The sequence below is a fragment of the Pyrus communis genome, chromosome 13, assembly GCF_963583255.1.
Source record: "Pyrus communis chromosome 13, drPyrComm1.1, whole genome shotgun sequence".
NCBI lineage: Eukaryota > Viridiplantae > Streptophyta > Magnoliopsida > Rosales > Rosaceae > Pyrus > Pyrus communis.
The window spans coordinates 2,775,323-2,802,965 of NC_084815.1; the positions used below are offsets into that span (position 1 = coordinate 2,775,323).

The 27,643-nt window shown below is 35.7% G+C and overlaps 2 protein-coding genes across 2 annotated transcripts; both read right to left on the reverse strand.

Moving 5' to 3' along the window:
* Nucleotides 1–880: 880 nt before the first annotated feature.
* On the reverse strand, nucleotides 881–1,591 carry LOC137713387 (uncharacterized). The gene has a single exon (XM_068452676.1). The coding sequence runs from the start codon at nucleotides 1,589–1,591 to the stop codon at nucleotides 881–883; it is 711 nt and encodes a 236-aa protein (XP_068308777.1).
* Nucleotides 1,592–21,126: 19,535 nt separating this feature from the next.
* LOC137713527 (exocyst complex component EXO70A1-like) lies at nucleotides 21,127–27,470 on the reverse strand. Its single transcript, XM_068452837.1, has 11 exons — nucleotides 27,161–27,470; nucleotides 26,799–26,894; nucleotides 26,484–26,689; nucleotides 25,596–25,832; nucleotides 24,683–24,821; nucleotides 24,337–24,549; nucleotides 23,320–23,525; nucleotides 22,532–22,726; nucleotides 22,344–22,443; nucleotides 21,615–21,844; nucleotides 21,127–21,522 (listed from the first exon to the last, which is right to left on the reverse strand). The coding sequence occupies exons 1-11, from the start codon at nucleotides 27,317–27,319 to the stop codon at nucleotides 21,405–21,407; spliced, it is 1,899 nt and encodes a 632-aa protein (XP_068308938.1). The 5' UTR covers nucleotides 27,320–27,470; the 3' UTR covers nucleotides 21,127–21,404.
* Between the last annotated feature and the right edge of the window lie 173 nt (nucleotides 27,471–27,643).

Below are 27,643 nucleotides of genomic sequence, written 5' to 3' on the forward strand. Positions count from 1 at the left end.
AAATATTAAAAACTAGTATGTTTCTAATGATTCTTCAAAAAGTGTCGATATTAAATCATAGTCAACTGTGAAGATCTGAACATAAACATGGCTGCCTTGCATTGAAGAAGAACAAGAGTACAAACACCAACCTCTGAACTTAAATTGGAATTACTCTCTCTTTCAAAATATCGTCCAAAATCATAGGAAACTCAGTGCCAGTTTTAGGTTCCACTGCATGTCTTCTCCAGTTCAAGATGGGAATTGGTAGTCCTGCACATCTGTAATGCCCAACCTCACAATGCCTTTAATCCATGATGTCCATATTCTCTAATGGAACAACTAGTACGTTTGAAGATTTGGTGGTAATTAACAAAGAAGAAGGTTTGTAATCAACATAAAAAATAAAACCAATTGGGTAATTTTACACTTTAATCCACTCCCTCGTGAAGGGTTTAAGACTTACAAGCTGCCAAAGAAAGCTAGTGCGTTCTCTTCGTGTTCTTTAATTTTTTTTTTTTCTTTTGGCTATAAAATATTTAGGATTAATTTTTATTAGGGCTTTAGAAGTCATTTTACAAAAGATTAAATGTGTCATTAAATTTTTCATCAAAATGTGAGTGGGGAAATAGGAGTGTGGGGTGAGCATAACAACTCTCTTTACAAAAAAATAGTTCAAAAAATCAATTTCAACTAAGATAATAATTTAGGAAGTCAAACGGCTGTTTGCTCTTAGACAATTTGCAATTGCAAAATCCTTCTACATTGAACCATTACATTACAACCTCTAATTAAAAAGCTAAATCTGGCCTCCCAGCTTGTGCCACCTTAAGAAAATAAATAAATAAAAATAAATAAATAAATAAACCTATTTGGGCTATTTGATTAAGAAAAGTCTGATTTAGTCAATTAGCACGGGAACCGAGCACATCATAGGCCCTCCACTAATCCAGCTTCCGAACCCTAGTTTAGGCAAGAAACCAACCCTCAAATCCAAACATTGAGGGTTCATTATAACAAATTGTGTTCCCCACCAACCAGTCTTGTACGTCGCCCAAGCAAACATTTCCATGCTTAATTCCACAGCCCCATCTTCACGTTGCCTTTTGACCTCGTCCAACACCCATTCCTCCACAACTGGTTGATCATCATCTTCTAACGCCATTGTCGATATCTTTACGCGCATCGTTCTTTGCTGCTTCAATCCCAACACAAATGGCTCCAACGAGTATGTCAGGACAACGTTATCTTTGTACGAAATTGAACCATCTAAGCGGTTAAAGCGCACCCATGAAACCAGATTAGGGTTCTCTATTGTGAAGGTTACGTCAAAGTTGGCACCTAGCATTCCTCTTGAGATGTTAAGTTTGGACACGAAGAGCGAGTTGAGTCGGATTTTTGGGGGTTGTGGAACGAGGGATGTGGCCATGATGACGCATATCAAGGTGACTATCCCTAATGCGAATAACAAAACACGGTGAACAAGTACTAATTTTGATGCCCATCTCGATGTAATAGGCTGCGATATGTAGGGGTTTGAACTCGAAGGGCTGTGTGAAACTGGCAGCAGCTGAATGGTGACTGAGCGCTGCGCTGTTTTACTAATCCCCATGGTTAATAGAAGTTTATGCTTATAATATAATGTAGGCGGTTAGTAGGGATTTTTTGAGAGAAAGAGAGATGGGATTTGATGAAGAAATGGTCCAGGGAAGGAAAGTTAATATAAAGGAGAAAAGGAAACTAAATAACTACTAGATAGTCGAGGTCGTTATAAACTGAAATTAATTCGAACCAAAATTTACCAAAAGGGAGTAACAAATAACTAGAGGAATTTCTACACATGAGTCATTTGATAACAAATAAAATGATTAACTGCGCTACATATCTCGAAGTAGAAGGTTGCTGAAATATTGTTGATCCACCTACTTCATTATATATGAGATAAAATCTTACCAATATATTTTTACATGACATGATCAGTTGTAAACGATGATATAAATTCATTTTAAACACTTTACATACAAAAGATCTGCGCATATGAAGTACAAGCTATAATCAATGTTTTAAAAATCACTAGGCAATAGTTGGACAGCGTGAAGGTCTAGCGTTTAGGGGTCTAGGCAGTTTTTATTGTTTTAATGAAAGTTATTGTACAACTATTGTCCTAAAAATTATACAGCCTATGTGGTGCGCAGGTTGAGCAACTAAGGAGCTAACTACATCCTTTGGTGGTATGTTATTGCACTCGATCCAGCGAATGTGTTGAATGCGATGGATGTGGTGTAATGCGCTTCTGATTCCTGAATCTAGCGATTTCGACTGAGGAAGTAACATTCTCAGCCTTGGATTCTGTAATTTGAAAACAAGGTTATGCAAATCACTGTGAAGTTCTAGATCTTGTGCACCGAATTCGGTGGCCTTGACTATATTGGTAAGAATATAAGTCCACTGAACTATATCAAACTATAGGGACAAAGATACTCAAAGAAAATGAATGTTTTAATTGTAAATGTGATTCCACTGTCTGAAGGCCAAACTCTGAAAGTGACTTGAGAATATCCAATTATAAAATGCTCAACTTCTCCTAGAAGGCTAATGAAGTGATAGTTTTTGGTGAGAGAACCAAAGACTCTTTTCCGATGGAGAGTTGAGATAGTTAACCCGTCAAACTTGAAAAACTCGCCCTCTAACCAGACAGTCAAGACTCTTAAGCTAAACTAGTTCTACAACTCTGGTCTCATCTATCCAGATAGTCACCTTTGCTAGTTGCCTTTGAAAACCTCATTTAACCATGCAATGGTCGCCTTTGCTAGTTGCCTTCGAAAACCTTGTTTAACCATGCAATGGTCGTTCGGTGGCTGTAGTTAGTAAAGTAGTTAGGTTTTTTTTTTTCTCAAAAGGGTTGAGAGGGTTTGCGAGCGTTGGTTTGTGTGTTGCGTTGAAGGTCTTGTCTACGTTACAAACCCTCTTGTATTTATATGAACAAATTTCTTTGACCCGAACTAGGGTTTATCTAACAACATTTGGATTTATCTCCATGAATAGTTTTTCCACCGGAATTCTACCGTTAACTAGGAATTTGAACCTAGTCCTTTCTCGTGATTAATTAATTCATTCCTCACCCAGCCACAAGTTTTGACCCTTACACAATTCAATCCAACGCTTATCAAAACCATCGTAAGTCCTACTCTAACCAGGACTCGATCGAATCGTGATCCATTCCTGATCACTAACAATCCCAATTCCTCTCGGACTCAGTTGAGTCACCAACATCTTGCTACTGCGGCCAAATATTTCACTATTAAGCCGAGGTTCGCAGTCTTGTCTCTAGGCTAACTCCTTCTCGACCCAAATTTGGGATATCAAGCCTAAACAATAATGTATAAATTAAGGGCCTACTTATACTTAAAAAAAATTAAAAAAATATATACTTGTATTTGTAAATATAAAATGCAAATGAAAGGATATATAAATTATAAAGTATAAAAGCTTCTAATGTTAAGAGTTGATCAACCTCCTTATGATTGTGGTAGTTTTTATGTTTCCTATGGTTTTGTGCGCATGATAAAGAACTATGAGGAGGAAACTCAATTTTTGTAGAAGATGACTCATAGCAATACTGCTTTTTGAGAATTACAAGGTCATGAAAAGGGTGATGTGGTCTTTATCTCGTGGTGCCTTTACAGATAGTTCTACAACTTGCAAAGTTTAGTCCTCGTGAGTGTTATCTTTCATGTTGGTTGGAAGTGGATTTTCCATAGCTAAATTTATCATATTCCTAATGAATTTTTAATTGCGAAGTTGTGGTGCTTCTTTTGGCATGTTTGACCACTTGATTATGTTTGGCATGACTTGTTAATTTGTATGTTTATTAGATGTTTGTGTATGAGTTTTTGAATCATCACCAGTTCATGTATGTATGAAAATGCAAGAAGAATTAAAAGTTGATCAATTGGTTAGCTCTACTGTTTAAGGATCTTATGTTTATTTTCTCTGTGTAGTGAAACTCGGTTTAATTAGTCCCTAATTAACTATATATGTACAAAGTATAGCCACAAATGTTCAATGAATTTTTTTTTTTTTCCCTCAACACTTGTAGGATTCTTTCAACATATACACATGGTAAAGATTAAAGAAGGTTTACCTTCAACTTTGATACGTACGTTCATGATTTACAAGTATCTTCTACATCCATCAGATTGTACAATCTCAACCTATACCCTAGTACTAACTAAAAAAACAAATTTCCGATTTAATCAACTAGCATACGAACCAGTCGAGCAAGTCATTGGCCCTCCGCTAATCCAGCTACCAAACCCAACTTTAGGTAAGAAGCCAACTCTTAAATTCAAACATTGAGCCTCCATCGTAACATCTTGTGTTCCCCACCAACCATTACTATACGTAGCCCATGCAAACAAATGCATGTTAAAATTCATAGCACCATCTTCTTGTTGCCTTTTGATCTCTTCAAACAGCCCCGACCGACCTTCGTGTGACACCGTTGTAGAAAACTTCACCCGCACCCTTTTATGTTCCTGCAGTCCCAATTCAAATTGACCAACAGGGAATTTCGAGAGGGGATTATCTTCATATGAAATGGAACCTTCTATGCTCTTGAATTGAACCCACGAAACAAGATTAGGGTTCTCTATTGTGAAGGCCACGTCCCAATTTACCCCAAATGATGTGTTTGAGACGTTAAACTTGGACACAAAAAGCGAGTCAATTCGGATTTTGGGAGATTCAGAAATTATGGATGTGTACATGAACACACATAGCAATGTGAATGTACCTAATGCAAGTAATAAAAAGCGGTGGACAAGCACTAATTTCGCAACGCAGCGTGACGTGATCGAATGGGATAGAATGGGGTTTGAAGGGTTGTTTGAAATTGGGAGCAATGGCATTGTGGCTGAGTGGTGAGCTTTTGCAGTATTTTCCATGGTTGGTTCTTGTTAGGATTTTATTTTATTTTTTTTATGTAAGAAAGAGAGATGTGAGTGAAGAAATGAGTAAAAAAAATTAAATTTAAAAGGGAGAAGGTGAAACTGAATACCTACTAGAGTAAGGTGGACATAACCTGAATAACGACTAAATTGAGATGGGAATAAAGAAATGTGTGGAGACGATTTGTGATGTGTGGTCGTTATTACCTGAAGTTAATTGCAAACTAACATTTGCTAAAAAAGAGTAACGAATAACTATTATAAAATTTTATAACCAAAAAATTTAACTACTAGAATTTCTAAACATTGTTAATTGTTAATTACTTAATTAAGAACAATTAATCTCAACTATATAATTTTCTCTAAATGCTAAAATAAAACAAAAATAAATTCATGCACCTTAAAGCACAATACCCTCCCATGTATTGAAAACAGTAAATACACGAGAGAAATAAAATAGGACACCAAATTACGGTGAGATTACATATAAGCTTTACAAGTTATTAGAAGTACCTAACCACCCATCAAATTAGAACAAAGATATCACACATGCCCAACTTAAAAAACAAGTTTGTGAACACTACTAAAAATAGCCTTAGTAATTAAGCATATTCAACTAGTTGATCTCTAGTCCACACGAAAGGAATAGTAATAGCCTCAGCATCTAACTTCTTAATACAATGACGATTGATCAATCTACATGCTTTGTACCAAGAGTGATTTTCATTCCGATCAAATCGGAAACAAGCACTCTAATGCCAATTCATAAAAAAATTCAGGATAAAATATTAGTTTGAGTTTTGAAATTTTGGATTATCGAAATTTATTGGAAATTTTGGATCCGGTTTTTATTTTTCAGAATTTTAGAAACATAAATAAAATTTCCTACATTTTGCAAGACTTTGAAGACTTTCAAAATTTTATGTATCCACCATTGAATATCTTTTTTTTTTTTTTTTTTTTAAATTTGTGCGATGTTTTTATGTTGTTATGTATGTGTATGACATAAAGTCATCATATTAGACAAGATAAAATAGTATGTACGATTATACTCTTCATGTTTAATATATAATAGTATCATTAAATATAATAAAATACGAAATAAAGCATATCTAAGCCTAAAAACATGATAAATAAGAATATGCATGGTTTTTTTATAGTACTAAGTTTGAGAAATTTTGGACCAAATAGGTACAATTCAATGGCCATCCAAATTTTTCCAAACTTTTTGGAATCGGAAATTTTCGAATTCCAACAGAAAATTTCGGTTCGAATTGGAATATTCAGTCCAACTTGCACACCTACTTCGTACTATTATGTTGTACTAGTTTATGAGAAATCTCAACAATTGTCTTGTTATCACAATGTAGACTCATAGCTTTCTTTGGTCCAAACCCAAGATCTTGCAATACTTTCTTCAATTACAACAATTCACAAACACCATGAGACGTGCTACGAAATTTAGTTTCTACACTAGACCTTTACCAAAAGTAAAGTATTCAGATCTGAAACGCCTATCAGTAATTAATTAAGCCAAATCCACATTTGTATACCTTTCCATTGTTGGAGTATGCTCGAAAAGTAATTGACGTGACAATACATAATTGGTTATTTGTGGCAACCCAATGTCAAGTCATCGACGACAAGGGCAACTGAGAACATCCATCAATCGAGACGTAATAGCGGATTAGGAAGATTCATTGTGAGTAAGATGTTTCCAAGGAATACCTTAAGTTGTCGGGACAGGATTGCAAAGAAGTTTCAATCCCGAATATTGACCAACCATAGAAGTGTATGAACGGAAGATTATCTATTTATCACACTTCTGAGTTGTGAATGCAACTAGTCCTTAGATCTGAGAGATCACTGATCATCTCATGTTAATAAATGTGATCTTTGGCATATACACAGGGTAAATATCATAGAAGGTTTACCTTCACCTTTGATACGTTTATGATTTACAAGAATCTTTTACATCCATCAAATTGTACAATCTCAAACTACACCCTAGTACTAACTTAAAAAATAAAATAAAAATCTCCGATTTAATCAACTGGCATACGAACCAGTCGAGCAAATCATTGGCCCTCCGCTAATCCAGCTACCAAACCCAACTTTAGGTAAGAAGCCAACTCTTAAATTCAAACACTGAGCCTCCATCATAATATCTTGTGTTCCCCACCAACCATTACTATACGTTGACCATGCAAACAAATGCATGTTAAAATTCATTGCACCATCTTCATGTTGCCTTTTGATCTCTTTAAAAATCCTCTCCTTCACCCCTGGCCGACCTTCGTGCGGCACGGTTGTGTAAATCTTCAATCGCAACCTTTTATGTTCCTTCAGTCCCAATCCAAATGGACCAACAGGGAATTTCGAGAGGAGGTTATCTTCATATGAAATTGAACCTTCTATGCTCCTGAATCGAACCCACGAAACAAGATTAGGGTTCTCTATTGTGAAGATCACGTCCCAATTTACCCCAAGTGATGTGTTTGAGACTTTAAGCTTGGACACAAAAAGTGAGTCAATTCGAATTTTGGGGGGGTTCTGGAATTATAGACGTGTGCATGAACACACATAGGAATGTAAATGTCCCTAATGCAAGTAATAAAGCGCGGTGGACAAGTACTAATTTTGAAACGCATTGTGACGTGATCAACTGTGATAGAATGGGGTTTGAAGGGTTGTTTGAAATTGGGAGCAATGGCATTGTGGCTGAGGGGTGAGCTCTTGCAGTATTTTCCATGATTAGTAAAGAGAGATGGGATTAATGAAAAAACGGGTGAAAGAAAGTTAATTTAAAATGCAGAAGATAAAACTGAATAACTAATAGAGTAAGGTCGAAATAACCTGAATAACAACTTAATAGGAGAAATGGGAATGAAGAAATGTATGGAGGCCATTTGTGGTGTAGTGACTACTAGAATTTCTAAACATTGATAATTGTTAATTAAGAAAAGTTAATCTCATCTATACAATTCTCTTTAAATGCCAAAATAAAACATAAAGAAGTTCATGCACCTTAAAGCACAGCACCCTCCCATGTCTTGAAAACAATAAAGACACGGGGGAAAAAAACACTAATACTTCGTAACTTTGTTGATGAGAATTGTGAATTGTAGTATTCTCTTAGAGAATACAGGTATATAGAGGGATTTATAAGCCTGCTATACAAGTAATTAGAAGTACAACAGGAAACCTAATTAAGGTAAGACTACAAATGTGATCTACATGTTATTATAAGTACCTAACTTGCAATACTCCTCTTCAAATTGGAGTAAAGATATTAAATATGTCCAACTTATCAAGCGCATTAGAGAACACACTACTAAAGACAACTTTAGTAATTAAGTAGGGAATTGTTATTGGCACTCCAAATTTCTCATTCTACACTCCAAACTTTCTATATTTAAAAAGAAAAATACATTTGTGAGGAGTGTAGAATGAGATTTTTAGAGTGCCAATAACACTTTCCATTAAGTATATTCAACTAGCTGATATTCAGTCCACATGAAAGGAATAGTAATAGTCTCTGCATCTAACTTCCTCTTAATATAGTAACGATCAATCAATCTATCTACATGCTTCGTCCTAGGGGTGATTTTTTGTTAGATCGAATCAGAAACAAGCATATTCGAATGCCTATCCAAAAACGTTTCGGAATCAAATATTAGTTCCAATTTTTTAATTTTGGATTATCGAAATTTTCCAAAATTTTCGTAATCGGTTTTATTTCGAAATTTTTGAAGCATAATTCGGATCTCCAATATTTGGTAAGACTTTGCAACTTTTCAAAAAAAATTTGTATCCAACATTTAATATTTATCTAAATTTTTTTGCGATATTTGTATGTTGTTACCTATGTATATAACATAAATTATATTAGAAAAAGGTAAAATTGTAACTTTGATTATACTCTTCATGTTTAATATAGGGAATTGTTATTAGGACTCCAAAAATCTCATTTGGCACTCCAAACTTTCTATTATTAGAAAGAAAAATACAATTGTGAGGAGTGTAGAATAAGATTTTTGAAGTGCTAATAATAATTCCCTTAATATATAATAGTATGATTAAATATACAGATACAAAATAAAGCATATCTAAAATAAAACATAATAAATTAAGAATAAGAATGGTTTTTCTATAGTACTACGTTTTAGAAATTATGGACTGAATAGGTAAATTCCAATTGTCATCCAAATTTTGTGGAATCAGAAATGTTCGGATTCGGAACAGAAATTTCGATTTAGATTGGAATTTCCAATCCAACTTGCACCAACTACTTGAACTATATGTGGTTCCGGTTTATGAGAAATCTCAATATTTGTCTTGTTATCACAATGTATACTTGTAGCTTTCTTGGGTCAAAACCCATGATTTCGCGATAATTCTTCAACTACGACAATTCACAAATCCCATAAGACGTGCTACGAAATTTAACTTTTACAATAGACCTCCACCAAAAGTAAAGTACCAAGACGTGAACGCCTATCAGTAATTAATTAACCCAAATCGCATTTGTATACCTTTCTCTTGTTGGTGTATGGCCGGAAAGTAATTGACGTGATTAAGATGAGTCCAACAAATACCTTAAGTTGTAGAGATAGGATTGCAAAGAAGTTCCAATCCTAAATATGATGGTAGAAAGTAAGAAAAAAATATGACGGTAGAACGTAAGAAAAATTGAGGGTTTTTATTTTTATTTTTTTAACAAACGATATTATCTTCATTAAGAGGGAGAGGATGGGCTTAGTCTCACAATAGGCTAGCAATAATATAGTTCAAATTCGCCTTTGGCGAGAATCGAATATAAAACCTCTCACTTACAACTGAAAAAGAATATCACTAGACCGTAATACTAAGTTATAGAAAAATTGAGTTTAAAGGGGAGTGAAACTTACTGTTATACTTAAACTTCAATATACATTACAGTTTGCATTGCTGATTATACGAGCCAATATTTTTTATAGTAAAAGGTCATTAAGAGCAACTCCAAGCCTTCCAATCCCCATTGCAATTAGGTGGTTATCAATCCACTTACACCAACAAAAAGTGCTCCAGCCCCCCTAAATCAATGGGCCTATTCAGTGGGCCCAACCCCCCAGACTAAGCAATCGGGCCATTCTCACTCGCTTGACCGATTGAGTGAATTTGACTTCAAACTGACGTCAGCCACATTTAAAATTTTTTTTTTCTTTTTTTCTTTTTTTTTTGTTTTTGCGCTAGGCATGTGGCCTCTATGCATGAGTGGGAGAGAGTGACGAACCAAAATGTGTCGGTGGGACATGTGTTGCAGGCCCACTCAGTTTCTTTTTTATGTGGGCCATTGGATTTATTAGATTCGACGGTGCACATTTATCTGACTTTTTAATCAGAAAAAATAAAAAGAAAAAAAAATTGAAAAAGGTTAAGTCCACTTGACACAACTTGGCATGTTGGATTGCAAAAAATTGTAATTCAATGGTGACACGCCCGACCCTGATATCCTCCAAACACCAGGGTAGGCACGTGCTGACCGACACCCCGAATGTGACAAAGCCATACTAACATGCACAAGAACTATGAAGAAAGAACGAACATCAATACTACTTGTAAATTTAACTATAACTAATATGCAGTTGTGGAATGTGTTCAGAGCATACAACTAATCCAGAACATTTAAGAAGGAATTTTATACAAATATAAGAACAAAGGAAAGGGTCCTACACCAAGAGGACTCGAAGATATTGATGCGGGAATGCCTTGATGTTTGGATTGTATGCCTCAATTCTAAGTCCTGAGGGGGCACAAAACAAAACATGAGTGGACCAAGTTTATATGTAAGTAATACTAAAATTGTTATTCTTCAACGTACTAACCCCAATTTAGAAAACTCATATAGCATAATAAGTAATAGGTTTTCCAAAAACACTAGCATGCCATAAAACCTTGCATAAAGCATATATCATATATAATATGCTTAGTAGCTGTATCACCAGGCATAAATAAATCTTCATTCGCCCAAAGGCAGTATCATTCACCCATAGGCCCTACATTGCCTAACCAAAGCCATATAATGATATCATTTACCCGTAGGTAGAAATAAATCTTCATTCACCCGAAGGCAATATCATTCGCCCGTAGGCCTTACATCACTCGACCGAATCCATATAATGATATCATTCGTCCATAGGCAGATCATATGAATAACCACTAAGTAAGCACATAAAACATGAACATAATATTTCCAAAATATATATCTCAATCGGAACTCAATTGCTCAAACATCATATCTTAAATCATATTCGTGAATATCTCAATAAATGTAAATCTAGTAAAGCATGATATTTCATAAAGTGTAAATCAAAATTTACTCATAAAAAGAACAGAGAGAGAAATAAGTAAATAGAAACTCATCTTTAAACATAGAGAGGTAAAACTGTAAATGCAAAGGCAATTAAAATAGAGAGCTGCTAAACCCATCTCATTGTCTTATTTCCCCACCCACGTTATATTTACACCCATTATAAAAAGTTAAAAAAAATAAAAATGTTATTTCCCCACCCACTATTATTCCTAAAATGACCCTAGATATATAATTAGAGATAATATTTTCTCTTAAAAAAAAAAGAATATAAAAAAATAATATTACTTTCTTCTAAAAGCCAAAAAAACCAAAAAAAAAAAAAAAAAAAAACCGAGGTCTTCTAATTACTCAAGTAAACCATCTCTCAAGCCCGAACCCCTTGGTTTTTTTTTTTTTTTTTTTTTTGCAAGGAACGCATGTATGTGAGGTTATGCTAGATGACGATGGAAAATGCTTTCTAAATTTTCATTAAGGGAAGGCAGATAGGAGTTGTAAAGAGGTGGGTTCTGATTTAGGCAACCAAAATCCTAGGGATAATAGTAATTATTCCAGAAAAAAAAAAACACTAAACTGTAGACATTGATTTGAAGAAAGAGCACGAAGTCTAAAGCAAAACAAGATAGAAAAAATCCCAATTCATATTCCTTGAGGAACAAACCAAGAGCAATTTAGTTAGAAAAATACATAAAACATCAAAATGCGAGAGTTTACTAGAAAAAAAAATATATAGTATGAACATAATCTGAAATTGTCCGACGCATAAGCATGGTGGCGCTGCTTACCAACTTCAATTTTTGTTAAGCTCCACGATCTCTCTAGTTATAACAGTAGACCCTACAATGAATTTGAACAGTTGTATACGAGCAATGTACGGAGTAGCCCATTCTAAACACATGGTTCACAGTTTCTTTCCCAATTTGTCGCTATAGGAGGAATTAGATGACTTGATTTCAAGAACACCTACATAAAAGTACAACTTAATTAAACTAGACTACAAGAAATGTATAACTTAAACTTAAAGTAAATGCATTCAATCCTTATAAGATCACCTGCAAAAATTTCCTACAATAAATCCTTATATCCATACCTGCACAAAATGATGATTAGTGAATCCGATGGCGATCTCCTTACTTGTTGCTAGTGGTATAGGTGTTGTTCTAAGAGGTGCAAATGTAAGACATTGTACATCCGATAGATGGATAAGTACCACACCATAACATGATGCAATAATATGGCCCATGTCTAGCATAGTCATCCACCGATCAATGTTTGCATGAGTTTCAAAATATCTTAATGCATGCTTCAACTCATGGACCCTATTTTCAGACCCATATAACTTGGAGTAGCAACTTGAGTAAGTCTCTAACTCTTGTAATAAATCATTTCGCACTTGTACCCTTCCATCCTCATTATAACCCAATAATGATGCAATTGCTCTGAAACCACAATGTCCATCAGTTGCCACATGTTTCACAAGAATAATGTATGGCCTCAATGCTACTAGAAATGCATTAGTTAACTCAATTGGCTTAACTGAACGAGCTCGATGCACCTTCTCCTTTGGTCGCCTCTTTTGTTTTAAACTCATTTCAGGATAAAGATCACTAAGTGAATAACTTCGTTGCTCAGATTCCACAATCTTAAACAATGACGGATCACGACGAGTAGATTTATCCGTCTTCTTACTTGGCCTACCTCTAGTCTTGGTTGTCACAGATGGTTCAACAAGTGAAGTAGTTTGTGGTAATACTAACTCCATAAGTTTCTTTTTAAGGACCATTCTTGTAGTTGCATCAGATTCTATCCAACGCCTATGAAACAACTCAATCTCTGCATCATAACTGTACTCTGCTACATTTCTTATAGGTGTACACTTCATGTCAAGTTTCCTCCAATGAGGATCAATGCTCTCAAGTGGAACTGGTTGACCATCTCTCATGTATCTGAGCACATGGTAATCCATAAGTGTCTTGTAAAACATAACCATATACCTCGGAGTCAATACCACTCATTTTGGACAACTCATACTCATTTAGGATCATATATGGTGCACTAATTGAGACAAAGCCACGAAGTTCTATGAAATCTGAATGTCTAAAATCATGATGCACCACTATCAAACTTTTCTCAAAATAAGCCTTGATTTCAGTGTGTTGCAACCCAAGTAGAGCATGTATACTTTCCTATGATGTCTCAAATGTTCCTTGGCTACTTCCAAGATGTCTTTTTAATTTGGCATGTGAAGACTCGGCCATGTTAAAGTAACAAGGGTTTAGCAATCTCACTAGAAAATGAAAATGAAAATAAAGTAACAAGTGATAAATGCTTACCTATTTGAGGTTGTATTCCCAAAGTGCATAAATTTATCGATCCATGCTGCAATAAACCTTTCTTTATACAGATTCAACCAAGTATCAATCACTTATTGAAGCATATCTTGATACTTACTAAACTCATTGCATAGTTGTCTTGTCTGCCTTATGAAATCGGCTTCAGTAGAAGATGCAACCATTGTATTCCATTTCTCCAAAAATCTATCGCAATCTTCCTTGGACTTATATAATTTTTTGAACTTGACTAGCACACTCTTATTGATGTGCCATCTACATAATAAATGCTTACTTGTACCAAATACAATGTTCTAAAAATCAGCGTAGGCGGTCACCTAGGCGCTAGTCGGTGAGGTGACGTTCCGATTAGGTGCCAATCGGGAGAGAAAAGCAGGGATATGTTAGGCGCCCACCTGGGCGCTCCCAGGCGACCTAGGCGGTGTCTAGGCTGTGGTGCTAAGCGGTCTTGTCACTGTGTTGCCTTCTTTCGAGCTCGCAGTCACCGTTCTCTCATTGCCTTCCACCTTCAGTCGCACCCAGACCTCAGATCTCCTACAAAATCCAACAATGAGGGAATGAAAGAGAGAAAGGGAAGGAGAAAGAGACGATTTGTTGCGAAGAGGGATGGGGGGAGAAAGATAGTGCTGTAGAGAGTGAGATCGAAGAGAGAAATCAGCAGTCTGCAGATGAGATAGAGAGAAAGGTGGGGGCGGGTGCGGCTATATTCTCTAAGGTTAGTAGGTTTTTTATTAATTAAAAGTTTATGGACTTTGTTTCAAGATTTGTAGCAGGCCCAATTTTAATTTTTTAAACAAAATAAGACCCAATAATAATTATGGTCTTAAAAAAAATCTAAAGTTTTATACAATACTTATATTTTATAACAAATATTTATTTTGTATGTTTTGTATTTTATTTTTTTCAACAAGTATGATTTTTGCGTGTGTAAAAATGGACTTAGTTATATATTATATTATAAATTTATTTAAAATGTACAAATCTGCCTAGGCGCTAGGCGCCAGCCCACCGCACGACTAGCGCCTAGTATTTTTTAGAACCTTGACCAAATATAAGTTCAATGGCCCTCATCAAAGCCATTTATCTATCTGTCACAATACCATCAAGCATAACAATACCATCCACGAGTCCTACCAATATACTCAAGGCCCAAACGATACCTATTAGTCTTGTACGTACAATCCATAATCAAAATATGTGCAAATGCATTTAACAATTCCAAACGAGTCGGGTGTGTCCAAAATAGTATTAGTCCTTGGGCAACTCCTATGCCACTTAGTGTACTTATGCTTAGATAGCTTATTCATCAATTGTTGCATTTAGGACCTCCCACCTTTCTCCAAAAGCTTCAAGCGTTGACGTGCATTATAAATTTTCCTTAGTGTAGATACGTTTCGTTTGTCTCTTCATTTTAGTGTAGTCAAAATCTCCTTTGGTTGCACCAAACTTTTAGACAGATCAGTCAACAACGAAGTCTCTTTAGACGATAATCTACCAGCAAATGAATGACCCTCCAAATGGCATGCTGCTATGTGATTATGCACTCCAATAACTACCGTCAATATCCATTCATCATCAGTTGCTAGCTTTTTACTTTTTAATTGAAACAGACATCCACATTTTTTCATTCTAGAATTCCTTCTATCCTCATCCTTTATGTCTTTTTTGTGAATTCGATTTACAGATTGTCCATTCCTTTCACAACCCAATGTAAGTCTAAGGCTCCTGTTATCTTTTCCACCTTGATCGGATCGTAACGTCACAATAACAAAACCATTGATCTTCCCAACTTGTCGAGCCCATTGTATTAATTCTTCTCTACTCTTGAATAACTACGTACCAAAATTACACATTATGAATAAACATACAAGAGCATAAGTAAATCAATTGCATAGTCAAGCAAATTTTACCTTATCTATGGTAAATTCACTAGTTCAGTCCACCATATGTGTAGATGCTGAATTATTACCATATTCATCTACCAATTGCAAGCGAATTCCACCATACATAAATAAATGGGCATTACATCAAGTTGAAAATAGTACTAATTAAGAAGGGATTTGTGTGTAGGTTTCAGAGACAACACATCAAGTTAGACGATCTATGACAACCAAGACTAGAATTATTACCCTAACCTACTGAAAACGAATTCCAGTAATTCTCATAGGAAAACGTGAAACATAATCAAGATGATGACAAATCAAGTCACAGAGCTATGCTTCAATTGCACCCTAACCTAATGCAAATTCAAATAAAAAGTCACAGAGATATGCTTCAATTATACGATGTCGACAAATCAAGATGGCCCACATAAAATTATCTTTTACCTCTTCGACAGAAACACAATCATCTACTTCTTCCATAGAAACATCATCTTCTAAGTTCATCCCTTATGCTTTCTCTGAATGAAAGGAAATGGGAAGGATGAGTTAGGGTTTCAGGGAAACAAATCATCTAAACATAGCGTGAGAGTTATCACGTCCAAACTTTTCTTTTTTTATTTAAAAAAAAAAAGAGTAATGCAAAAAGGGATAACTAAGGTCCTTATTAGTCATTTTACAAATGGACAAATTTGTAATTAAAAAATTCATAAAAAGATGAGTGAGAAGATAACAACCACGATTCACCTGCCTCATGGATAAATTTTGTCCCCTCTATGAAGTAAATAAAAAAATTTCTCTCTCTCCAAAATATAGTCTTATTATTTGGCTTTATTTGTGATTTCTTTTAAATATATGGGTTCACATTACTGGAAATTTAAAGTATACATAAAATGTATATGTAAGGGTCACTGCGCGCCATTGTATATTGCAACGAACTTTCGATATAACTATAATGTTGCGCGCCAATTGATTATAACCGAATTTGTATCTATAGGAAGTGTTATTGGCATTCCAAAAATCTCATTTTACACTCATCACAAGTGTATTTTTCTTTCCAAATATAGAAAGTTTGAAATGTAGAATGAGATCTTTGAAGTGCCAATAACAACTCCTTAACCACATAACGGTTTGTATAATTAACAATTTAAATATAACGTTTGTATTGCCGCCAATGTAATTACTTTAATACAACCACCAATATCGCACACCAATTTTATTATAACATTTTAAAACATAAAATAGAAAATCCTCAAAGGCATCATAAACCACACTTAATCTCATCCATAAACCAAAACATAAGCAATTACAAATTAAAAACTAGATGATCCACTAGACATTTCAACTCTAATTCAATATAACATAAACTTTAAAATAAAAAAAGACCCATTGTTCACCATAAATTAAAAAAAAAACCCATTTAGTACTTCATCCGACTTTCACTCGATCTATGCTCTTCCATCTTCAACTTAATGTCAGTCCTCAATGTTAATCACCTCAACAACCTCATCGTCACCATTCCCTCCGCCAGACCTAGGTGGAGCTACGGCATCAACATTAAATGGAGTTTCGAAGCGGTGGTGGGTTGGGGTGGGCATGATTAGGGTTTGAAAACATAGAGAAGGTTGGACACTTGCAATTGGAGTCATAAGTCGAGGTCTTGCAACCGCATGGCCAATATGCGCAAAAGGAAGATGGCTTAATGGCGGTGGTGGTGATGATGGGACTGCCACCACTGGATGAATGATTGGCGTCCTGACCCTCGGCATTGAGGGGCCTGTTGGTTCGGGAAACCTTTGCCCTACACTGAGCTGGTCACCGGAAGCAATCATAGTTAGTAGCCTATGATAGTGGTGATGGCAGTGTGGAGGAAGATTCATGGCGAGAAGGTATGGAGTGGAGGCGCAGAAGTGGCAAAGATTATGACCATTGCAGATAAAAGGATAGATGGAATCCATTCGTTGATTGATTGAACTGAAAATTTGAGCGATATGGTTAAAGAAAATTGAAATAATTAAGTTCAAAACTTAATTATATAAATGATGAGAGTTCAGCGACGCACACAAGGTAAATGACTTGAATATTGGTCGATTTTTTTTTACTGGCCTTAGTTTTCGCCTTATTGTGTTATATAAAGAGGCTGAGATGAATTCTTCGCAATGGGGATACAATGGTAATTTCATAAATTTATAACAGAGAATACAAATTGTACCCACAAAAAATGTCAAAAGAGTAGAGATCATTATGTTTTGATAATATCAAATCTATGCGTTTTGAGTATATATGGTATATAAGTAACTAAAAATTGTAAATCCGATATCAAAAGAGGAGAGACCATTAAAGCCTTCGGATTTGCATGGAAAGTAAGAGTCATGGTGCATATCCTCAAAGAGGAGACAAAATTAAATGCATTTCTAAAAAGGAGCTATGACAAATACAATGTATGTGTTCCTGGCTTTTTTGTGTGCTTCAATTAAAATTGTGAAAATACTAGTGCTATTTTCATAAATTAATCATTTCTCTAAACCTAGCTAGCTAGGCAATTTGTATTACCCCTTTGGATGTATTATTTTTAGGGAGGTAGATGATTTTTCGTGTTTACTGTCTTAGGCAATTTGTATTACCGTCAGGCGGCACAAACACACAAATTACAACTAAGCCGCGAAGGAAACCACCTTCGTCTTGTCTCTTTAGCAAAAAAGGACACGCTCGTACTGACCATCTGCAACATTATCGTATCAAGATAAATCTGCAGAAACCACAACCGAAACAAGGGTTATATGTAACAAATATGGCCATGGAAGGCTATCTAGCTACAATATTGGTCATAGGTCCGACATGGGTCTGCTCGATCGCTGAATTAAGATGGATCCGCAGCAGTCATGACCCAGGTCAGATCTGAGCATAAAAGGCAGCTTAGTCGCTGAACGGCCGAAGAGCGTACAACCGTCATGAAAACCATCTATAGAAAGCAATTTCGACCCACCACAACCACAATACCAACCCTAAACATTCGAATCTAATTGCAAATATGAGTGTAGAGATTCATTCAGGAATGATTTTTCATCAAAAGCGTGAAGGGTTGCTCACAAAATAGTGGGTAAAGAGATGAGAAAAGGGGCACGCAAAGGTTGAACAAAAAGGCGTAAAGAAGGAAGAAAAAATGTGGCCGCCGACTGTGAGCCGCAACAATGGGCTGACGATTGGAGTAGAAAAATTAGTTTAATAACAAGGGGAGGGAAAAGGTGAGTCGCAAGATGGCCTTTTAATGGCTTTCTCTAATAAAAGTTGAAATTATAATTGTTCGTGCTCACAGTCATACGTTAAGATTTTCTCTTATAAAAATTAAATAATTAAATGCAAATGTTTCGCGATAATGCCATATGACCGTGGAATCAAATTGAAGCCTAAATTTTGTTGTTATTTATATGATTTTTTTTTCTAGTAATCTGAATGTTTTAAGAAAAATGTTTGATTAGATAGGCATGTGTGAGTTCTGGTACTTAATAAGTTAGCATGTCAATAGTTTCGTATATGGTATTTCCCACACCTCCACTACCATTTAAATCAAGTCAAGTTTCAGCAATATTGTAGGCCGGGTCGGCCCAATAGAGCCCAATTCAATTTTTATATTGACCCAATGGAGCCCGATAATAAGATAAGGAATGAGCTTTTAATTTTTTTTGTCAATTTTTATTAAGCGTTGTTCATCTTGTCTGCAACCATAGCGTCCTCTTTCTGCACACATTTGCACATTTTTGCAAATCCGCTCGAAGCACAAAATTCAGATTCGTTGAGATTGCAAAACCCATATTCGAACCCAAAACCCAGACACGAATTGCAAATCCCAAATTCGACCAAATTCGAATTGCAAAACCAAGTTCGTTCGAAGCTCTGCAAAACCCAGATTTGATAGGAAAACTTTGTGGCCTCAAATCCAAAAGGAAGTAACCAAAACCAAGGGTGCTCTGCAAACCAAATTCCTTCTACAACTTTCGAGAGAGAGAGATGGAGGTTCTAGATAGGGAAATTTTGGGGCACGATTTCTTTTTTTTTTTTTTTTTTTTTTTTTATCCATTTGGTGCACTATTATATATGTACAGAGTTCCTTTGTTTTCGAGAGAATGAATGTAGTTGTCTAGAAAAAGGAGAAAGAAAAAGGAAAAAAAGAAAAAAGAAAAAAGATAATTATTTTTTATTATTTTGGTTATTAGTCTGATACTGCACCAAACGCTATACTAAATTAGTTCAGCTTAGTCTAGTCTAAGCCAATCCAGCTTAATTCCTGAAGTTAGTCCAGTCTGGGATAGTCTAGTGCAACAAACGCATCCTTAAATGATTAGACTCTCAAAAAGTTGTGTTAACTCTAGTCCCTAAATGATGGCTAAGCTCTCAAAAAGCTGAGTTAGCTATAATGACTTGACTAGTTCTCGATGTGAAAATTGATTTTTCTTGTAACCTTCGTAAGGCCACTCGTGAAGGTGCGTGTTGGAGAATAAAACCTCACATTGATCATATGACAAACTGTGTACAATTAATATATGAAAGTTTCAACTCATTATATCTCTGATGCCTTTTGTGATAAAATCGAGCATCTTGTAATAAATTAGAAAAATATCAATGATGTTGGGGTGCAATATGCTGAGCATGAAAAAGTTTTATCATGGTTAAGCATGCTTTAGCCCTTGTTGTTAGCAATCAAATTCAACAGTACAAAATGTAGTAGGTGGATTTCCAATGACCTCATATCTACAATGGGGTGTGCTATCCACACATCATTTTTTACTTCTCACACGCTCTTGTTAATTTCTGTTTGTTAATCTTCTTCAATTCATATGATTTGACGGCCAAAAACTAAAAAGGTGTGGGAAAAATAAAAAGGGTGTGTGGATATCACACCTCTTCTACAATTACTTCCCTTGTGTTTATAGCTCTGATACAAGACCAAAAAATGTGTGGGAAAAGTAAAAAGAGGTATGTGGATATCACACCCCATCTACAATTACTTCCCTTGTGTTTATAGCTCTGATACAAGTCCTTTATTATGGAAAAGGATCCAAAGATCCCGCGATCATGACCGTTTATTGTACATCGTGTGGTCAATTTTCGTTAGGTACTATTTATATTTATATTTAATTTTAAATTTTAAATTTTGAAATGATTTCTGATTGCATGATGGACAATGAACGGTCACCATCACGAAATTCTTAGAATCTCTAGGAAAAAGATCCGACAAGGATCCTTGTCCCTTTATGGTATCGATTCTAGGTGAAAAGATGGTCAGATTTGTACCATCTCTGTTAAGGAATGTTTCCATAACTTTGGCCGATAAAGCGTATGAACTCGTCCGATTATGCTCTAACTTGCCCGATTTCACTTTTAATACTCTGTAAGTCTTTAATCATTCAATCTCTAAGCAGTCGTACCCTTCCCTTTCCATTTCTTTTGCTCTTTTACCAGTTTAACGTTTATTTCAGAACCAAGACTTGAATAAGAATTGTAGATAAAAGTAAGGTCAAGTCGTATTCAGTTTCTTATTATTTGGTATGCACTAAGAAAATAATAAAGTCCTTAACAAGGCAAAAAAAAAAATCAAAAATGAACCAGTATCCAATTCATGACACAATTTTCTCATTTTAAAAAGTGCAATATAACTATTTAGAAGTGCTAATAACAATTATCTCGTATGTTTTTTAATATTTTCGCGGAAACGAATAGTTTCACATATCTCTCATTTGGTAGCTGAACAACAAAAGGTAAAAGAACTTGAACGAATAATTGAAAGCTTTACATGAGGCATATAACATGGCTTATTAGTAAACCTCATCTTAATTGTACAAAGAATACCATTGAAAGCTAAGTCCCTAGTTCTCAAAACAGGCACGTCAACTATCTATCGCTTCTGTTCTCCCCACGTCTTGCTCTCGAAAAATTCATTCAGCATCGACTCAATGGTCTCAGGGCGAAGCTTTATATACTTCCCCGGGTTTTTTCCATTCTCGATCATAGGCCTGCAACACAATGCATGCTAATGGTGATGAAAGAAATGCAAAAATTATGAATCATTTTCAAGGGAAATGTTTGAAAATATGAGAAAACATACCCAAAACGTTTGATGAATGATCTGTAGGCAGGCAAGAGGACTTCAGCAACAGCTAGCCTTAAAGACTCTCGCAATTCGCTGTCAGGAACTGTCCACTGGGATTGCCTTTGATGAAGCTCCTCAAATTGCACGTTGAAAGTCTTGAATCGATCTTTCACCATTGCTCTTGAAAGTGAACTGCTATCACCACCTGATGGATTTCCGCTCTGAACGGTAAGACACTGCAGAATCTGCACCACAAACATAAAATAAAAACACCGGAGCAGATGAGAATGATTTCAGCTAATGTCCCCAGTAGAGGGAAGAATTCGTGCATTATAATTTTAGATATAAATTATTGAAATATTGAGCCCATTTACTCCTGTTATAGATGATAAAGATGTTGCCATACTTCAACACCTTCTAATGGTATATTCGAAACATATGAATACCATAATCATCTATAATGTATTAAGAATAGACAGATTAAAAAATAGTCGAGACCAAGAGGATGGGGGAGTGGATCAAGGCCACGTGATCAAGTGTCCTAAGGAAAATATCGAAATGGATATACTGAAATTTTGAAATAAAAGGGTAAATTAGGGCTATGGATAAAAGGAAAACATGACCAGCACAAACAAATCCCTAGTGGTCAATATCTAACAAGAATTCAGAACAAGGGAACAAGGCAGCACTAGAAGAAAACAGAAAGAATATGGTGGAGAAATAGTATGATCAAAGAATCAAAACCTTTGCCCAAGAAACCCTCTTGTACTGATTTGCATGCTGCTGTACGATCCTTCGGTGTATCTGCACCCAGTCATCCCCCAACAAATCCTTTGCTTCTGACCTGTATATAATTTCTTATCAGCTAATACAGTATTAGCATGCAGATAGGATCAGTATCTTTTAAAGAGCAGGATTACTGTAAAACAAACCTCCGCACAGATCTCACTATATAGTGAATGTTGTTCATAAGAAATAATTGAGTGAGTGCAGGATCTTTATACTGCTTAGATTTTCCATCCAGGTTGTTCTGAAGAGCCTGCATAATCCTTGTAGTAACATTTGTTAACTGAGATTCCGGTTCACCATCAAACTCTTGAAAAAGTTGCTTCAGTGTGGATTGATAACTGCAAACATCAAAAACAGTCATATGGTGATGTTTGCACGGTTACTGTTAAAAAAGGCCCAGAAAAATAGAAAGAAAACCAAACTTGCAATTGGGGGAAAAGAAGAAATACAAAAAGGAAAATAACTTAGCTGATAGAGATCTAGATAAATTAAAGGCTTTCACATATAAGCCCTTGATGACATCACACTTCAAACTCAAAACTTGAGAGAAAAAACCAACTTAGTTTGTAACGTCAAAATGATTTCACAACTAAGAATCAATTAGCGCATGACAAGTGGATGTATGAAGGGCTCTTAAAGCCAACTTAGTTTGTAACATCAAAATAGTTGTCGGGAAGTTTTTTCTGGTTTACTAATAAATTAAATATTACCCTCATAACCAGCCAACATGGAAACAAACAATCCAAGTAACTAACAATTCAACAAAGCAGAGAATTTACCAAAAGCTATTGGGGCAAAAATATGATACAGTATATCAGATCGCCCCCAAAGGCATCGGTAATCACGAATACTTGAAAGTTACTATATTTGCAATCACCTCAGACAGGGAACGAAATAGCATGAAGCAGAAAGCACAGGAATAACTACTTACTCAAAGAGAAACTTTACATAGTTTATCACATAGCTTGTCAAAGGATGGACGGTTCCATCAAGAACAGCAGTTTTGGTGGCATCCTTTTCAACAGCTTCTTCAAAATCACCAAAAGTTTCCTGCGCTGTTTGAGCTAGACGCTTTGTCAAACTTAATGCAGATTCCCGCATTTCCATGCAAGCTTTACTTCCAAAAAGGAATTCAATCTGAAATTAAGATCTAAGAATTATATTTTAAACCATTTATCATCTTCTTAAAAGTATTAAACTAACATTTGATGAACATATAAAGATAAAAACGATAACTAAACTAACATTTTGACCTTCAACGTTCTTCAAGAATTCTAGTTTCCTTGCAACGTAAATGTCTATGAAAACTCTGTTTGACATTATTACACTTACCCCCATGTTACTATTTTTCTACCTTATGGCCTTCAAGTTACTCCAGTGATCATCTTACAGAATTAAAGATATGACTTTGTGAATTATAATGCTACTTATTGATGAGTTCTAAGGTGTTGTCAGGTCTCATTCAAACTTACACATTTCTGCCGTGATTTAAGAAACCAAAACTAAGGTCTTAGCAAGGATTTATATCAGCAACATAGCATCATTTTCACATTCATATCGAAGCCAGAACTACAGTATGCATTATGTGCTACTGAACACCGGAACTATTACCGTGGAAAGTGAAATACTGAATGTTTTGTCCAAAATTAGCAAGCAACGGATGGACTTCAGAAACATTTTATGCAAGTTGGTTTAAGTGCTTTAACCAAAACAATTTTGTGCACAAACTATTGACTGTGAGTGTGTGAGTATGTGTGTTATCCATTCAAAAAATTGATTGCCATATGTCCATATCGAATAGGATATAAATTTCTTCCATGAATCCCTATAAATTATCCCCCACAATATGCTGGAAGAAACTCTCAAAATGTTTAATTAAGTAAACAACAATTTCACAAATTTGTAATCATACATGGTCTATTTTATGCAATAACTAAAATTTCAATACCTCTGACTGAAGTTCTCTCATTATCTCATACATGTCTAAAAGAACAAATAACTTTTCAGGTGACCTCTTGCTTCTGGCAATAGCCTCCCCAAAACTGAGGAGCACAGCCACACTGTTTGCAGTAACTTCAGCGAAACATGGATCCTTAAGTGACTCAGCACCTTCAAATATTTGATCGCAGATTTTCTTTTCACCAGTAAACAGCAGTTTCACCTGTTTTAAACGGTATAGCATTTGGGAAATAAATAAAGAAGATAATAATAATAAAACCGGAGATGAAAAAAGCAACAGCAACTAACAAACAAGCCATTTACAATCAATTCAGCTAAAACTCACTAATCCTTACAGCTATCCGCATATAATGTATCCAATTCCCAATCTTAGCCTCTAGAACCTCCCACTGCATTTTCTGAACATCATCTTTACTAAGTCTCTCCACGCCTAGTTTCCTCAAGCTCTGCTCCAAAACAGAACCACGAGTGTCCCTGATAGATAAGGACCATCTTTGTCAGTGTATGAATAATATGTGAAACAAAGAAAGATTTGAATTCATGCACTGCCTCAACCAAGCCTTAAGTTCAAATAAGCGGGGTTGGCTACCGGAATCCTTTTTTTCCAGTTTTCCCTATCTATAGTCATATCCTTCGTTACATCTTTGGTATCTTATGTAGCAAAGAAAAAGACCAAACAAATTTATTTTTCAAAACTATTTAGAGAAAAAATCTAACAAGTGCAAATTCTCCTCCACCATTTTCTTCTTTTGGTAGTTTTCTGAGAGAAAAATGATGTAAATCATATATCCTAAAACCAATAACCTGTGTGTTGCTAAGAAATACAATGGACTAGTTCCATCCCATCAAGGTCAAAACATGACCAGGCAAAGAATTCATGGCTTAGATGCAATTTAGGCTGCATTGCATTGATTAAATGATTACGTATATCATTTCTTTAACTATTTATTATAATTCGAATAAAATAACTCAATCTCAGTCAGGTGTTTGGTAAGAATCAAGCGGTCAGAAAACCAATTTACAGAAAGGCAAGTACTTTCTAACTCATTTAGATCATCTAGATGACAAGGGAGAGAAGACGAGACGAACTCTATGAAGAAAAAATTTCTAGTATATTCTTTTTTCCTAATGAATAACAAGGATATACTTTAACTAATAAGTTAATAACAGAAATTATCACATATGACTGACAATGTAAGCAATGGTGCAACATAAGGTTAAACCACACAAAAGAAATAAAGCATTCACCTGTAGGTCCTAAATAGCTGTTGTTGATGGCCAGCTAGAACCATTTGTTGGGCTAAATCATGCAGTAATGGCAGAACCCTTGGGGGAATAAGGGTTAGTGGTGTGTAAATGACAGGTTTTAAGCTTTTGTTTGGGTGGTCAGAACCCTTTCCACTAGCTTCATTTTTCTGTCCAGCTGGATCTGGCCGTAGAGAGTCGGGGAGACAATCAAATAGACGATCAGGCTCCACAGGCTTGCTGAAATACGAAAGAAAAAACATACTTGAGGGCCTATAATCTCAAAGTTCATTTTTTCAGACCTGATATTATATCATAGGATTGGCATGGTACAATAGGAAATTTGGCATCACGAGAGAAACAGGAAATGAGGAACACGAAGAAACATTGAGGTTTGTTATGAGGTGGAAGGCCATGACTAAAAGATTGAATTTTACCAACAAAAACAAAAAACCTCTGTAACGTTTGAATTCTTCGATAAGCAAAACATCAATATTTATCAACAAAAATAGGGCACCAAGAATCTTACACAATCATGTTCTTATCAAGAATCTTACATAATCATTGTTCTTATCATGCCTTTTGGCTTGACAAAGGTGAAGTAAAATTCTTAGTGAATTCAACTTCCTAACTACCGTTTTCATTGTTTTAATCACTTTTTTCATATATTTGAGACAATGTTTCTGTACAAAATTTTACTTCCAGATCAAACATTACAGAGTATCTCCCTCAACCGAAACGGAAAAAGAATAACAAAAGAACAAAAATTTAATACGCTTAATGAGATACAATGGAAATAGTAAACAAAATTTCAATGCTTGCATGTCACATTTAACAGTTGACTGACAATAGTTTGAAAGCAGGAAATGTTTTCCCGTAGTTAAAACGAACCTGTAATTTGTGAGCAGCTGTCTAAACTCATCTTCGAGCTTCGAGATGGCTTTTGAAAGCAAGTTATTGGCATGGTGAAGCACCCCATCACTGCTCCTAACATTTTTGTGGCTACTGAAGAAGTGAATGATGCTTCTCAGCTGATCAATTGCTTCCAAATAGCTTTCCAAATCCTCATGTGGCCCTCTCAGTATTTTAGCCTCTGCCTAAACCAACACCGCCACATTTTTCCAATCAAATTCTTCAAATGTATCAACAAACAAGGACAAATCACTAATTGCATTACATTAACGAAGCGAAAAAAGGGTGATTAACCTTTCGTGTGAGGTCGAATTGCCCCAATATAACCTCTACAGCCTTCAATGTCTTATCAATGTTCTCATGCGCCCTCCGAATCGAATGTGTCCTAATCTATCATCCACAATTACCACCAATTCACAAACAAAGACAAATCAAAATCCTAAATTTATGTCAATTAAACCTAAAGATCTCATCAGCTCCATACATACACATCATATTAAACCAAATGAAAGGCAAATTACACCGGTCGAAACGAAACGCGGCGTTTGGAAACTGGTACATTCTCCGAAACACGATGAAGAAGGTGACATTTTCCTCAGGTTTCTCGGGAAACAAACAGAGAGGGAGAGAGAGAGAGATAAAGGGAGGTAATTGACCTGAGTGGGACGCATGGCGGTTTCGAGGGCGGAGAGGCGGTGGTCGAAGGAACCGAGAATGGAGACCATGTTGTCGGTGATGGTCTGGCTCTTGTGCAGCGCGTCTCTGATAGACGAAGCTCTCGCTCCCAGGGCCTCCATTGCCTGCGGAACCCCCATCTCTCAAAATTTTCCCGCCGGATTTTCTCTGACTTTCTCAGTGACCGTTTGGCAAGCGAGAAAATGCGAGATTAGATTTCAGAGCACGGGTTTGTTGTGAGGGAGAAATCTGACGAGAGAAAGGTTGCGTAATAAGTTGTTCATGTTTTTTTTCTCGTCCGTCGTCGAAATGCGGAGGGAAGCCACCAAAGTGGTTATATAAGGCAGAAAGAGGATCGTCGTGTCAGACTGTCAGTGAAGGGATCTATTATGTGGGTCCCAATATCGTTCCGCCGTGGCTTTCCTAGTAAATTTTGCGCTCCTTTGCGTTACATTCACATTTGC

Bases quoted from the DNA above. Each gene is read 5' to 3' on its own strand.
- LOC137713387 (XM_068452676.1), bottom strand. From the start codon at position 1,591: ATGGGGATTAGTAAAACAGCGCAGCGCTCAGTCACCATTCAGCTGCTG.
- LOC137713527 (XM_068452837.1), bottom strand. From the start codon at position 27,319: ATGGGGGTTCCGCAGGCAATGGAGGCCCTGGGAGCGAGAGCTTCGTCT. The intron at 25,833-26,483 runs GTTCGTTTTAAC...TTCGTATTTCAG, and splicing joins CAGCTGCTCACAAATTACAG to CAAGCCTGTGGAGCCTGATC. The intron at 24,550-24,682 runs GTAAGGATTAGT...CGTTTAAAACAG, and splicing joins TACATTATATGCGGATAGCT to GTGAAACTGCTGTTTACTGG.